The sequence below is a fragment of the Varroa jacobsoni genome, unplaced genomic scaffold, assembly GCF_002532875.2.
Source record: "Varroa jacobsoni isolate VJ856 unplaced genomic scaffold, vjacob_1.0 scaffold_1279, whole genome shotgun sequence".
Lineage (NCBI taxonomy): Eukaryota > Metazoa > Arthropoda > Arachnida > Mesostigmata > Varroidae > Varroa > Varroa jacobsoni.
In genome coordinates, this window is record NW_019214181.1 from 19,291 (window position 1) to 33,253 (window position 13,963).

At 39.1% G+C, this 13,963-nt stretch overlaps 1 protein-coding gene across 1 annotated transcript; it reads left to right on the forward strand.

Moving 5' to 3' along the window:
- The first annotated feature begins 926 nt into the window (after positions 1-926).
- LOC111268378 (gamma-glutamyl hydrolase) lies at positions 927-3,762 on the forward strand. The gene is made up of 2 exons (XM_022847353.1): positions 927-1,873; positions 2,553-3,762. Exons 1-2 carry the CDS (start codon positions 1,036-1,038, stop codon positions 2,687-2,689), a joined length of 975 nt encoding a protein of 324 aa, XP_022703088.1. The 5' UTR covers positions 927-1,035; the 3' UTR covers positions 2,690-3,762.
- Positions 3,763-13,963: the final 10,201 nt, after the last annotated feature.

The window sequence follows — 13,963 nt, forward strand, 5'->3', positions numbered from 1 at the left end:
AAGATCTAGGGTGCAAATATAGCGATCTAAACCGCGTAAATGAAGCAGTGTTTATATAAGTTGCTTTTATATACGTTCTATATATAGCAAATCAGAGAGTTAAACCTACACATTGTGTCCCACATAATACCCCTAACACTAAATTACATGTTACGCGGACTGTCCGGCGTAGGTTGGAATTAGGTAACGGCAATTTGATGAAAAACTATAGGGTCTATGAAACAGGACTTAAGCTAGAATGATATAGATTAGATGCAACGATTACTGGCCTTCGTTTGACAGGATACAGATGTCATAATTATTTATGACGTATGAATTTTTTCATCCCCAGTCCCAGTGTCCAGAAACACGTAGGACAGAAAAATTCGGTTCCTCAATCGACGTCGAAAACTTACTATCGTTTTCGTGATTTATTTAGTACGTTCACAATTAGGTTGCGTTACGAAACTTTGCGTTTCTTTATAATCGCGAAAATATACTTCTATGTTATATCTTAAAAATATGTTTTATTTACGTTTCGTTGTATTTGGTTAGAAAAGGGACGGAAGGAGTGTTTTGTAATGTTCCTGATAAGTGTTTAACAAGGAACAGTTATCAAATATCTAGCCGACTACAAATTTCTAGCCAATGGCAAACTTACCGTTTATGTTCAGCTTGATCCCCTACTAAGGGTTGCAATGCGCACTCATAACAGGCAAATGGGTGATGATGATTTAATCTCATGATAAACATGGCTCTCATGGCTCACATGATTTAATCTGTATAATCATCGTATGATTATCTCTGTAATCTCATCGTTCGCTCTCACACATAGTAAGAGCCTCTACCACTATATCTCGCCCGGCTTCCAGCTGCGCTCCTTGTATTCCCGGCGTCTCCCCCTCTCACGTCTGTTACACTCGTCAGCGTACAGCCTTTATTCTTTGCACACTCTATCCAAGGCAACATTGGTACATAGGCACTTTGGCATTCTACAATACTTTGACAAACAACAAATTAAAGTGATCAAGTAATAGGGTAAGCGTAAACTTGGCAATGTTTCTTTATAGAGGAAGTTCAATTTCTTCTTTTTTCGTCTTCGCTCTCGCTATTGTTGACGGTGCTCTAACGAGCTTGCCATTGGCTAGTAGCTACGACGTCTACGAGCGTCCGGTGATCGGTGTTCTTACTCAGGAGTTCATTGGCGATCGGTGGGACCAGCAACCATATATTGCAGCTTCGTATGTGAAATTTGTGGAATCAGGCGGCGCTCGTGTGGTGCCTATAGACATCAATCGAAACGACTCCTACTATCACAATCTACTTGATCAGCTAAATGGCGTCCTTTTTCCTGGGGGAGATGTCGATGTCCACAACTCAGGCTACGGCCGCGCCGGCCAGTTGATTTACGATTATGCCAAACAGCGTAACGAGGCAGGCGATTATTTTCCATTGTGGGGCATATGCAATGGCTTCGAGATGCTGATTTACCTTAGCGTCGATGACTACGTGTTAACGGCATGTGACTCGCACAATCAGGCTAAACCCCTTCATTTTCTTCCGGACACCTACAGAAGTCGACTATTTGGTAAAAATTTGCCCGGTGACGTTTTAAACTACCTGACACACAAAAACACCACTATCAACTTTCATCGATGGTGTCTGACGCCACAGAACTTCATTGGGTCTGGTGTGAATAAAGTTTTCAATCAGCTCGCCACGAACAAGGACATTAACGGGATCGAATTTGTTTCGGCATTAGAAGCAAAAGCCTATCCTTTTTATGGCGTCCAGTTTCATCCCGAAAAGAATCTATTTGAGTGGACAACTAGGGCCAATCACAATAATATCCCTCACAGCGCGGAAGCCATCCGAGTAGCTCAATACTTTGCAGGTGAGCGGACAATTGTGACTCTTTATGATACTACTAGATATATGCATTAGAACCACTTCAACTTAAATGCTAAATCTCAATAACAGCAAACACCACAACAGTTCTAAGTGCATCCAGTGGGGCTGATTTTGTCATGAGGAATAAACTACAAACCTCGCAGTTTCTTTCTTTATTTCTACGTTCTTATTTTCACAGTTCATCATATGCCATTGTTTGCTAATAGAAGTTAATTTTAATAAAAGCATATGCACAACATTTACAGTTCTAAAGAGGACAACGCTATTAAACCAATGTCACAAACGACTTTCGGCGTTTGAAGAAATCGCCATCTCGATTACAACACTATTGGTATCCCTGAAGTTGCATTTGCCCGTATTGGACGCCTAACACGTCTACGTACCTTGTACATACATGTCTGAGCGTGCAAGTTCCACTTTGTTTCTTACCTAGAACCAGGCGGTTCGTGAATTAAAGTATAATAACAAAGATGCATAGAGATGCTTCATCGGGTATTTGCATAGCTAACTTTGATATTTCTTACTCGGGGCCAGTTCTAGCAGATCAGGATAGCAGGATCGAAGAAAAGATTAGATTGAAGCACGTCATATTAAGAAGAAAGCACCTAAACTTCTATTTTGTTATAGCCAATTGTGTATGTGCTCATTCATCGATTTTCCAGAGTTCTTCGTCAACGAGACTCGCAAATCGAAGCATCGCATGAGAGAGGACTTTTTTGCCCGTGAAGCCATCTACAACTACAATCCCGAATACACCCAGGATCAGCTTATATTTACGCAAACCTACTTCTTTAAGTAATTCATGAAATAAGCAAACTTGAAGTAAGCGTATCGATGAGCAGTCAATAATGCCTGGCGGAGCACAAGGAATACGTATTTCACGATTGAAACAAATGGAATTATTGTCGTTAAAGACCATCTAGAAATAGCTATATGCTTCTTTGAATACTGTCTGATATAGCTTAAAAGATAAGTGTAACTGATCGATCTATCAGAGATCTAGATTAGGAATATTCCCAACAAACTCGCATTCGAAATAATGCTATTTACGAGTTTGTCTAAATTATGAAAAAAATTATCTAATATTTTTTAAATATTCCATGTTATTATATTATTAGTATTGCTCGCTATTGTGGGTACATCACTGCGTTAAGTACAATTATGTGCTTGTTTGAAGTACAGACTCTATCATACGTCTAACGTTGACTATATCGAAGTTTTGGGCTGCTATGAAAAATTGTTCGTTGACAGCCTACTTATTAGAGAATAATATCTGAATCATTAAATGTATTGATGATGACCCATGAGCTGAAATGTTTTGTATAGATATAAGTATAGAAATCTAAATGTGAATACATTTAGTGTATACTGTTTGAAGGTCTCTACGATGGACCGGATAGTTATGATTTGTTTACGTAAAATAAACTAGAACCAATTCCTGATTTATATAGATCAACGATATAAATGAGTGTAGATATTGTTACATAAAGACAATTCGATTAATAGGACTAACCAGCACGACTGCGGGTTGATAACAAATCGTAAGAACACTCGTATAAAAAACCAAGTTTCCTGATGCTGAAAATACGATAGCTATTGCTCTGATGTGCCTTCAGCGTGACGGGATGTTATAAACGTTGTACTCAAATCCTAGAAGCCATGAGTGGAATCAATGCAATGGAAAAAAACTATGTATCTAAACATCGCATGTACTGCTTATGTGTATTGGATACGCCAGTCAACCTAACCCTACCTATCGCTGATAATAAGCTATCGTTCTATAATCGTCGTATCATTTCTAACGACACGATAAAGAAAAATGTTAATAAACACCGAAGCATGACGAACACCCAAGTTTCGTTTAAACACAAATTGTTATTCTGTATTGTATATCCAAACTGTGAACTATAATAGAGGAGGTATACGATTAACAGCATTTGGGGGGTTTATTGTGACAAGATAATCCAATTATTAGAATATATATTATAGAATAATATACTCCTTTTAAACTGAATTTTTATTTCGCGGTAGATAAACAGGTACGTATTAAACACTTTCAGTCCAATGCCATGGTAATCCAAATCGTCCCTAATGCCGTGGACACGAATTGTGAATATTTTCTTCATTATATCACGCTCGGTTTAAATATATATATATATATATATATATATAAAACAGCAGTTGAAACTTAAAATTTCGTTGTGACCTCAGGCCTTTTCTCTTGGGAAAGTGGGCCGCAAAGTTTGAGTTTATTTGATACGACGAAAAAACTGGCAGAACTTAGCGAGATACATATATATATATATGGAAATTTGGTTTTCGATTCCCGCTTCATTTAGATCTGCTAAGCTAGATTAAATCTGCTACCACTCAATAGATTTTTTTTATTTGCGTACGTGGAAAGACTGAAAATACATAATACACAGTGGTGCATTGCAGCTACTATGAATAAGGCCTAGTAAACATCCCGCTATGTGATACTTGGCGTCGTCAGACAGACTGTCATTGTACTACATAATTTCTTCGCTACTCGATGTGTCCAGAGGTCATTTCACAGATTTTATACCTTGATCTTATTTTGTTTTTCATTTAGGTCTCGATTATGATTTAGGTTTGGTAGTTGGCATGTGCAACACTAGTACTTCCATCGGAAATTGAGTTAGGCGTTCCCTAATCGACGATTCACAGGGGCAACGGGCAGGAAATCCCGCCCGTGGCTATATGCAACAACACCTATTAGAACACCTACAATATGTGCAGTGAAAACACTGAGATTACTTACCTTATATTTCATAAAAATTATTAGGACATTCACTTGAGGTATCTGTGCATTTTACTGCAAGAAATTCTAACAACGTATACCTTAGTCGCTTCCTATATTCGGACGAAGTAGTACAACGTAATAGAATTTACTCAATAAGTACACTGGGTTGAGCTATAATTCCATTATGTACCTATGTGTTTGTGACGGTTTCGTCACGAGTGATAATGCCTCAATGTTATACTCGGTTAGTACGTGAAATATCTGCAATAATATTTTCGTTTTTCAAAATATCTCATTGAGGATCACAAAGATTATCGTATGATAACTGCTCGACACATTTTCAGCCAGTTCATACGTCGTTTGGTCGCTGTCCTCTTTCAGCTGCATTTGGAGACGGTTCGCCTAGAACTAGGACACATTCATTTCTACCAACTGCACCCTCAAGGCCTAACTATAGATTTCGAAGCATCGTAAAGCACTGTTCAGCTACTGCCTACTAGATCTTCTTCATATGAATCATTCATTTTCCAGGGCCTGTTTCCACTGAATAGTGAATTTTCGTTTCAACATATCAGAACCCAAGAGCACACAGAAACAAGTCGAACAAAAACAAGTACCGCATTCGGCAGATCTAGCCGAAATTTACTATTTAGCCCAATAGTCCCAACAAATGAAAGCTGTGACGTATTTTAGTAGTAATTACTGTCATAGTAATTACTTTGACGAGTACATTGACATAGGCTGACATAAGTATTGCTAATTAGACCTAAAGAACGAAAATGCAATTTAGATAGACTGTGGCGCAGTTCTCGACCTACGGTATTAAATATTAGCTGTGACACAGTGCTACCTTTATACCAGACAATAAAAACGATCCATGGAAAAACAGTAGATTTCATTGTATAATTGCAGCGTATCTAAACTAAAATGCCCATAATATAAAACGTCGATGATATTAAACATCTAAATTTTTTGGATATTTAATATTTTTTAAATCAAAAAAAGGTTGGATCGGATAAAGTTTTTTTACTGCTGATGGATGGATTTATATTCGGCTTATGGTAGCATAGTATTGACTATTTGCAAGGCAAAGATACAGCTTAAGCATTCTCTGATAAGACGCTAGTCGAGATATTTAAGTTTAATGAAGATCAAGATCAATCTCTTCTATATTCGTAATGTGCGATTTTTTAAACTGATAAAAATCTGATTAAAACTAGAATCAGTATGCCAATCAAAACATTATGAAATGTTCAGTTTTATTTGAAATTATAAATTTTTTTTTTTAAATAAAGGAGAAGAAAGCTTAATATAGTATTTTTTACAAAAAAAATAAAATAAATAATGTTTAAAAAAAATTACAACCCATGCTGAGTGTATAGAATAACTAATTTTTTTTAATTGCAATGTCTATTATTAATTAGCTTACAGCCCTTCAGGGATCGGTCGATGGCCAAACCTATTCACTTGCGCCCCGAAAGCTGACATTATAAAGGCCTCACGATTAAACTGTAGGAGTCTACTAAAAGCCAAGTTACCACAAGCGGGACAAATTTATGGTTTACTGAGTCTCTGGCGAACATATGCTGATGAAATAACTATGGCAGAGTAACGGGTCACGTACAGTAGAGTAACGTGCGCGTTGCGGTTACGATTGTTGCGTACTTAAGGTTACTGGATACAACATTAAATTAGCAACGAATCAGATTAGTTAAATTAATCGATGGTAGAAAACGCGCGAGGCGTTAGGTTTCCTAGGTCAAAGGTTATGAGTCATCTTTCATAGGGCCACATTAAATTCCGCTGTGCCGTTTTTGATCGACCTAAATATTGCATTTTGCTCGGGACACGAAGCGTAAAAATGTCCAGAACGTTCTTTAAAGCCAACATTGCCGCACTGAAGACTAGGTACAGCCATTGTGGCTACGTATAGTTTTCGAATAAATAATTAGTCATAGTGAACTTTAAGCCATGACTGTGATCATCCGTTAACCCAATATAACTGTGTTGTCGAAAATTAATCAAGTTTTTTAAAAGTGATCACATGTGGCAAGAAAAAATGCGACATGTTAGTTAAAGCTGGCATACATACACGTGTATGCATACATCTCCACTAAGCTGAGTTCTATTCACGAGTTTGCGTAGTCGGTTCCGTTTCTCTGCAATATTAGGCATACAATCTCATATATGCAATGGTCCATATACACAGTGGCTCAAATAGCCCCCACGGTGCTTATGCAATATAATAGATTGTAGCAACTTTTATGTACAGTTACTTGTTTTCGGTTTGTCTAGATGTAGCTTTGACTACGATGGAAGAACAGGCAGATAATTTTGCTTCTTTATCGTGCAACAAAGGTTTGATACTATCCAAAAATTACTCAACGTTTCCATATGGGTCCATGTTTTTCAAAGTTAGACAATGAAAAAAATACAGCGACATAAACTGGGCCAAATTTTTGTTCCGAGTGCATAGTACCAGTCAGATTTTAGAGCAACGTTAATCGGATAGGAGAAAACGGGGTGGGTCATATCTCTCTCTCCTCTCTTTGTCGCTCTCCTCTATATATATATATATATATATATATGCATATATATAAAGGTGGAGAAGAAATAAGGAGTAACGAAGGCGTGGCAGAGAGAGCAATCAAAACTGAATCAAACTTTATGCATAGTTTTGGTACAGAGGGCTCTATCTAGCTCGGAAACCAAACACATATGATGTATGAATGTGACAGGACCCCGCCAATCCTTGAAATACCCTTCCCTTCCTTATCACTGATGTCTTGTTTTTCCGTCAGGTGACCGATCAGCGTAAAAAGTTGTAAATAATAGCCACATTGAGCGCCTTTGCTCGTTATCATTTGACACTGTTTGGTACTTGTTCTATGTTTCTTGAATGCCTACGTCGTTGCGAAGTCCACGTAGTGTGATATAGTCGTCAACATCTTCATATTTTTCTCGGCACCTCACGAGCCGTGTTAACCATCGCCAAAGTCACACATTGGTTCGATAAGTTTTCATCCTACGTATCCTGCTTATTGGTACGCCTCCATTATTCGCAGGCCTCCACAGCTGTATCGTTGGCTGGCGGTAACACAGTCAAATTGTCCGGTATCAAAACTCAAATTCTCAAATTTGGACGCCAACTGTTTAGGCCCGGCTTACGTTAGAAAAAAATACACTGCCATTATAATGAAATACACGTCGATTCCATATATGGGACACAAAGCGTACAGACGGAGACAGTAATATACTAGGAGTTTCATAAGCAGTAGCCTCTTTTTTAAATTCTCTGTAATAGTCCGAGGGTGATTGCCGACAACGATTTCTCTTTCTACGTAAACATCGTAGCGGCTAATGTCCGATTCGAAATTTGTCTAGCACTGATAGAGTATTTGGGTCTATCTAATAGACATTTATCGTTTGAGGCTAACAAAAGGCAAATCATCGTATGCTTCATGTCGGACGCCTATGTATTACTACGATAGCGTTTTAAAGCTCAAACGCTAAGTGGACGACTCTGTGGTCGGGGTGGCGGGTGAGTATTTGTCTGCTTGAAGTTTTTCAGTTTCGGAAATGGTTGCGCGTACTCGAGAGACTCTGAGTGAACTACGATCGCGGCAGTTGGCAGTTGGCAGTTGGTGTCTTACGTGACTACATCAAGTGGATTCTGAGACTGTAAATTTAGGAAACACAATTTCTGCTTCCTTCAATTTATAATCAGTCCTTTTTGGAAATTAGACATTCTTTTCACATGTATAGGCTAGTACATTGTGGGGTACTCTGAACGCGCACCTATTTCGAAAACACTCGGCGCCAAAATTTTTCGCGAGAAAATCGTCAATTACGTTATTTGAATATCTTTTTTTCGATACACAGAAGCACCTAGCTTCAAAATTGCTAGCCGACCTTAACAATCGGATACTGTGAAATGCTATAGCATTGTTTGTAATTGCTAGAATAGTTAGGCAAGCCTTTATCAGAAACGAACAGGCCTTGATACTTTCGGTCACTAATATTATTTTTATCAAGCACGGGCGACAGTCGACCGTACTGACAAACTTCTATTTTCCAGAATTTATTTCGCGATAGTCTTGTCAGATGTCCTATTTCTCTTAGCTAAAACGATGTTACAAGTTATTTAAAATTTTTGTCCTGAAGGAACCTTTGATACATATACATTTCCAGAGAATTATTATTGTTGTTTACAGACCATTTTTGCAGATCGGAAAATACATTTTATTTATATAGCTGTTTGTTACGAACCTACACACGAAAACGTCTCAAAACGTATAGTCATAGATCAGATCGGCTAATAGACATCACTTGAGCATAACCATCATAAAGTGAGCAGGAGAAGATACGTGTGTGAAGCAACCATGAAGATTCTAGCTTAGCAGAACTACATGATGTTTTTTTGTTTTAACTGACTATACCGATTCTTCTTAGTAATTCCTCTACTTTCTATCTAAAAGCCATTGATTACGACGGGACTTCAAATGACGAGATCCTTGCTAATGGATTCAACGGGCGTAATACAGAGCGAGCTTCTGTGCTCGTATCGCTTCACTATGTTAGTGTAATCAATTTTAATTAACACAAATTTTTCTCTTGTTGTCGTTACTATTGACAGGCTAGAATATAGATTTTCGAATAAATGAAGCATTTCGATAATGTATATCACGGTAATCGTACTGAACAGGATGTACGTGGACGCTCGTTAAACGTAGACGCGTTTCTATAATGCTAGACGTTACGTATATAGTTGTAGGGCCTTGATAAAACAACGAGCGACGTGTCTTTTCCTGAAATGTTTAAGTGATTAGCCGAACCTGTCAACCCAACCACCATACCGTATCCACTAAAACAAGGAAATATCCCACGTTGATTGTTAGCGGGAGTAGCGTCCCACTTAGAACTAACACCGTCCAAGTCTGTAATAGTAATAACAGTCGATGAGTCAGCCGGGCTAGATCAACCTTATCTGGGTTGTTAACGAGTATCCTTCTGGGGGTGTCGTTGTGGTGAATTCGACTGTCGTTATCTCAAGCTCCAGCGCTGGCAAATGGTTAGCGAGGCACATGGTTGTCATACCGTTTCATAAATTTGCTGGACAAACCCCAGATAGGTTTAGCAAGACCCATCTTGGCTGTACTTCCTAGAAGGGGGCAAGTCCTCAATGTTGTACTGAGTAGATGATTCCGAAGACTTGCTCACAACGGTCGAAAGCCGTAGAAGAAAAAACGTTTAATATTTAAATCGAAGCAAACTAGTAAGTCAGTAACGTTCGCTTGTTTTGAGCCACGTTGTGCCTTCACAATCACGAGCAATCACGAGCCTGTGCGTTAAACAATATACTGATTAAAAAAGGATACCTGTTTCTTGTAAGAGAACTAATCTAGCATTCGTTGTATAGGGCCAGACTGACTATCGGCGGTCGGCACAAGCTAAAGCAATTCAAAATTTGAATTGGCCGTTGTTGTTGCTCAAAGGATGCTCCTCTGTGAAGCACACTGACCCACCGTTCACACTATGTCTTACAGTGATCCGCACACGAAAATCGCTGGACGATGCTCACTTTAACATACCGTTTTTTAGTCGAATAGCTCAATAGAAACATACAAGTGGTGCATATGATACATGAAATATTCGGTATTTGAGCATATATATCTAAGCTTGAGGGAAGAAGAGTGAGAGAACTCACGGAAGAAACATTGTTTACAATATGATCATGGATCAAAATGTTAAGTGCTGGAACAAATATAATTACTAATTAGCTTGCCTTCCAGGTTTCTTCTCCTCGTTAAATCTTCGATGAGTCATCCGGCTAGCCGCTACAGCGGCAAGTTCGAAACAGCGATGAAGGCACAAGCCCATGAATCGGTAATTATTAAGTTGATATAGCTAGCAAACATACAGCAGTAATGTACGTAGACGTATTATCGTACTGAAGCTGGAAAACGCTAGGTTAGCGTATCCCACAAAGGGATCGCGTTCGCATACTTCGCTAGCTTAAAGCGCGTTTAGGTCCTGTCAAGTAACGTGTATCAAAGGGAAATGTACAGAAATTTCGTTTTTAGCTTGAATCAGTTTGTATCGTAATAAAACTCTGAAGTTTAATGCTCATTAGTCAAGTTGGGAACTTTTAGAACTACTACGCATTCGACGTTTGAGAAAAAAAAAAATACGCCCCGTTGTGTTTACGACCGAATATCCCGTATCTGGTCACTGTGCTTCATAGATAAGTCGAAAAAGCTTCTAGGCCACAATAGCAAGTCGTATCCCGACAACTAACCCGATGTCGTTCATACTTTACGATCTCAACGCGCGTAGAAACTTAACAACGACTCCGTTCTGGACCGTTCCGCTGTGGTCGTAGCGGCTTGTAACAGTGACAGAACTAGTCTCCATAATTACAAAGTAGGCTAAGTAAACAGGCGCAAAACTAAGCCAATCCATCTGTTCGCGTCTCATTAACATATCAATTTCAAATACACCATTATTGCTCCGAATGAAGCATACACACCTACGTATACAGCGAACATATCCAATTAACTTACTACTTTCAGCTTTCGCGATCATGCGACGCTTGTCCGAGAGACAACCGCCTCTAGTATTTACACACAGAGACGCTCACTTCTACGAAAACATATTCACAAGTGGTAAAGCAACTTTTGCCATCGAATCCAACCTGTCATTAGACCCGAGCTACCATAGTCAAACGAGCTGGATGGCATCTTGTTGGCCTCATTTATCTACTGGGTTGAAGCTAGCGCCGAGGCAGCCATCGTCGTCGGTGAGCAGACATCGTACCCCAAAAGTAGGTGGCACCCCCCCCACCCACCCACCTGCTTCTCCTTGCTACCACTTCTACTGTAATGAATAATAGCGATGCTAAACGATGACACTACCCATAGCGAGAGAACGTATGAGATGAGTTTGGATATATGCATATATTGGTTTGTTCTAGAAGAAACTATAAATGATAGGTACCTTTATGATCCGCAGTTTTGAATGGGAGCTCCCTTTTGCTTCGGATGCGAAAGCATATCGACTTCGTCTAAGCAGCGTAGCTGACAGAATCATCTCCTACTGACATCACTATAACTATTTAAGTACAAACAACGACCGACATTGACGCCAAAATCATCTGAAGGTTGATTTAAACTCAGAAGAAGGCTCGTTCCATTATTGAGTGCATTTTTTCTTGTTTATGGTTTTCGAAAAATGCTTCAAGTAGGGTTGTCCGAGTTTGACTCTATCTTTACTATTTTCTATGGCATCTTTAGCTGACACGGAAAATCTCCTCCTATACGAAATAAATTATAATAAAAAATTTTCACCATAAGAAGTTACCGTTCAGATCGCTCATACCGCCTTTTACAAACGCAATGTTAATCTTCGTAGATATTTATCATAACCTTTCACTTTCGGACCGACTCTCGGACGATGGGAACTTATTATTAGTCGCTCAAATCAACATGTGGGCAGATCATTAAAATAGTCCTCAGAGCCGAACACTGAAGTAGCTGAAATCAAGCTTATACAAATAAAGCTTAATAAACTATTTTTCCGCCTCCTTCTCTTATTCAGTTGACGTTTTCATAGACGAACGAGGCATTTAGTCAATATAAGCCAGCCGACACGTAGAGGTTAATTATATGCTTTTTGGCGCCTGCTTGAAAATTTCTCCTTGTAATTTACACACGTTTTTATTCTCTACGTGTGTTTTTAACTCTGACTAGGTGGAAAGTGCTATAATTCTAGTAAGAAGAACAAAAATAGCACTCCATTGTAGTACAGTTTCAACAAGCGCAATACTTCGATTCATTACGCTAATAGTAAAAACTATTTGTACCATTGTGTAGCAGCAGCCCGATGAACGGCAAGAGAGAAAGCGGCTCTTCAGCCCCAACTGCGCACTAAAAACTATATCTGCGGTAAGGTTGCGGAAACGAGCAGTTTTTAGGGGGATTTGATGGGGAAGACTTGCTGTTGTCAAACCGGCCGTTGCCGGCCAGGCAGCCTGTCGACTGGGAGGTTGAATAGAATAAAGATAATCATTATTGGCATTACGCGCCATTTGCAGAACTCAATAGAAAGGCGATGCTACTGGCGAATCAAAATGGACCCCTGCTCTCCTTTTTAACGGGCGCGAAACAGTGAAGTGAGACTTCAGCCCCCCAGCGTCTAGCGACCGCTGAATTAAGGAGCCGGATAGCACATTGGTATATACAGGCATGCACGACTGTATGGGAATCGATGGGGACGCTAACATGCGCGCGAGGAAGTGCGAGTTTGAAGGCAGGGAGCAAGAAAATGGAAGAAGATGCGATGAACGTGAACTAGTGGCAACGGGCGGGGTTCTTGTCGTGGCTTTGTGTTACTGCCCTTGGCGCCAAATTGCACCAAATACTACAAGATTAACGGTTTCGTAGTGGAGATAGCTAAAACCAGCATTCAACTTCATTAAATTATCAAACGTATAGATTTTTGCTCGGTTTATTGTTTTGCATATCCTACTACCTTGTATAACAGACAGATTAGACACAGAATAGGAAAATTTGTTAAACGTATACGTACAGTAGAAGTATTTATACATTATAGGCTCAGAAAGCATACCTTAGATGATGACTACACTTGTAGTAAGTGTGTTATTAATGGATAAGCCAGCATACAAGCCAAGAGCGAGCACTTTATTAAAGTTTTCATATTTCATACCTTCCATAAGGTTTTTAAGTTATTTTTCAGGAAATTATGTCTCTTTGCAATACCTATTGCTTATCGTGATTGTTGGCATATTCTGATTACATGTAAATATACGGTAAAACGGATCTCTTTTGTACATCATTTAAACTTTTCTCAGGTGGTACTTAGCAAATATTCGTAAGTTCCATTTTGCACGCAAATGCGCTTACTTAAAATGTTACCCAGTAGATCTTGCCCTATTTATAGTTCCGGTTTTCAGACAGAACATGCATAAGTGGCCAAGGGTAACGCTCACAAGTTTCACCCGAGTGCGCAACTCTGATCTTTCAGTCTTTCAGCACGAGGTCTTCCCAGTAAAGCCCACTTATCAGGTATGGCAAACACACCTATATATATATATATATATATACATATATATAATTTAAGCTATTATAAGTGAGTTCGGTGAGAAATTGAGTAACTCTTGAATTACGTGCGGCTGGTAAACAATATTGGGGCTGTGAATGCTTCAGTCTTCTAAAAACTCGTGAGTATAGACCGATTGAGTTTATTCCAGGAGAATTGAGCTCAGAAGGATAACAATTTCCAGTCTCAATA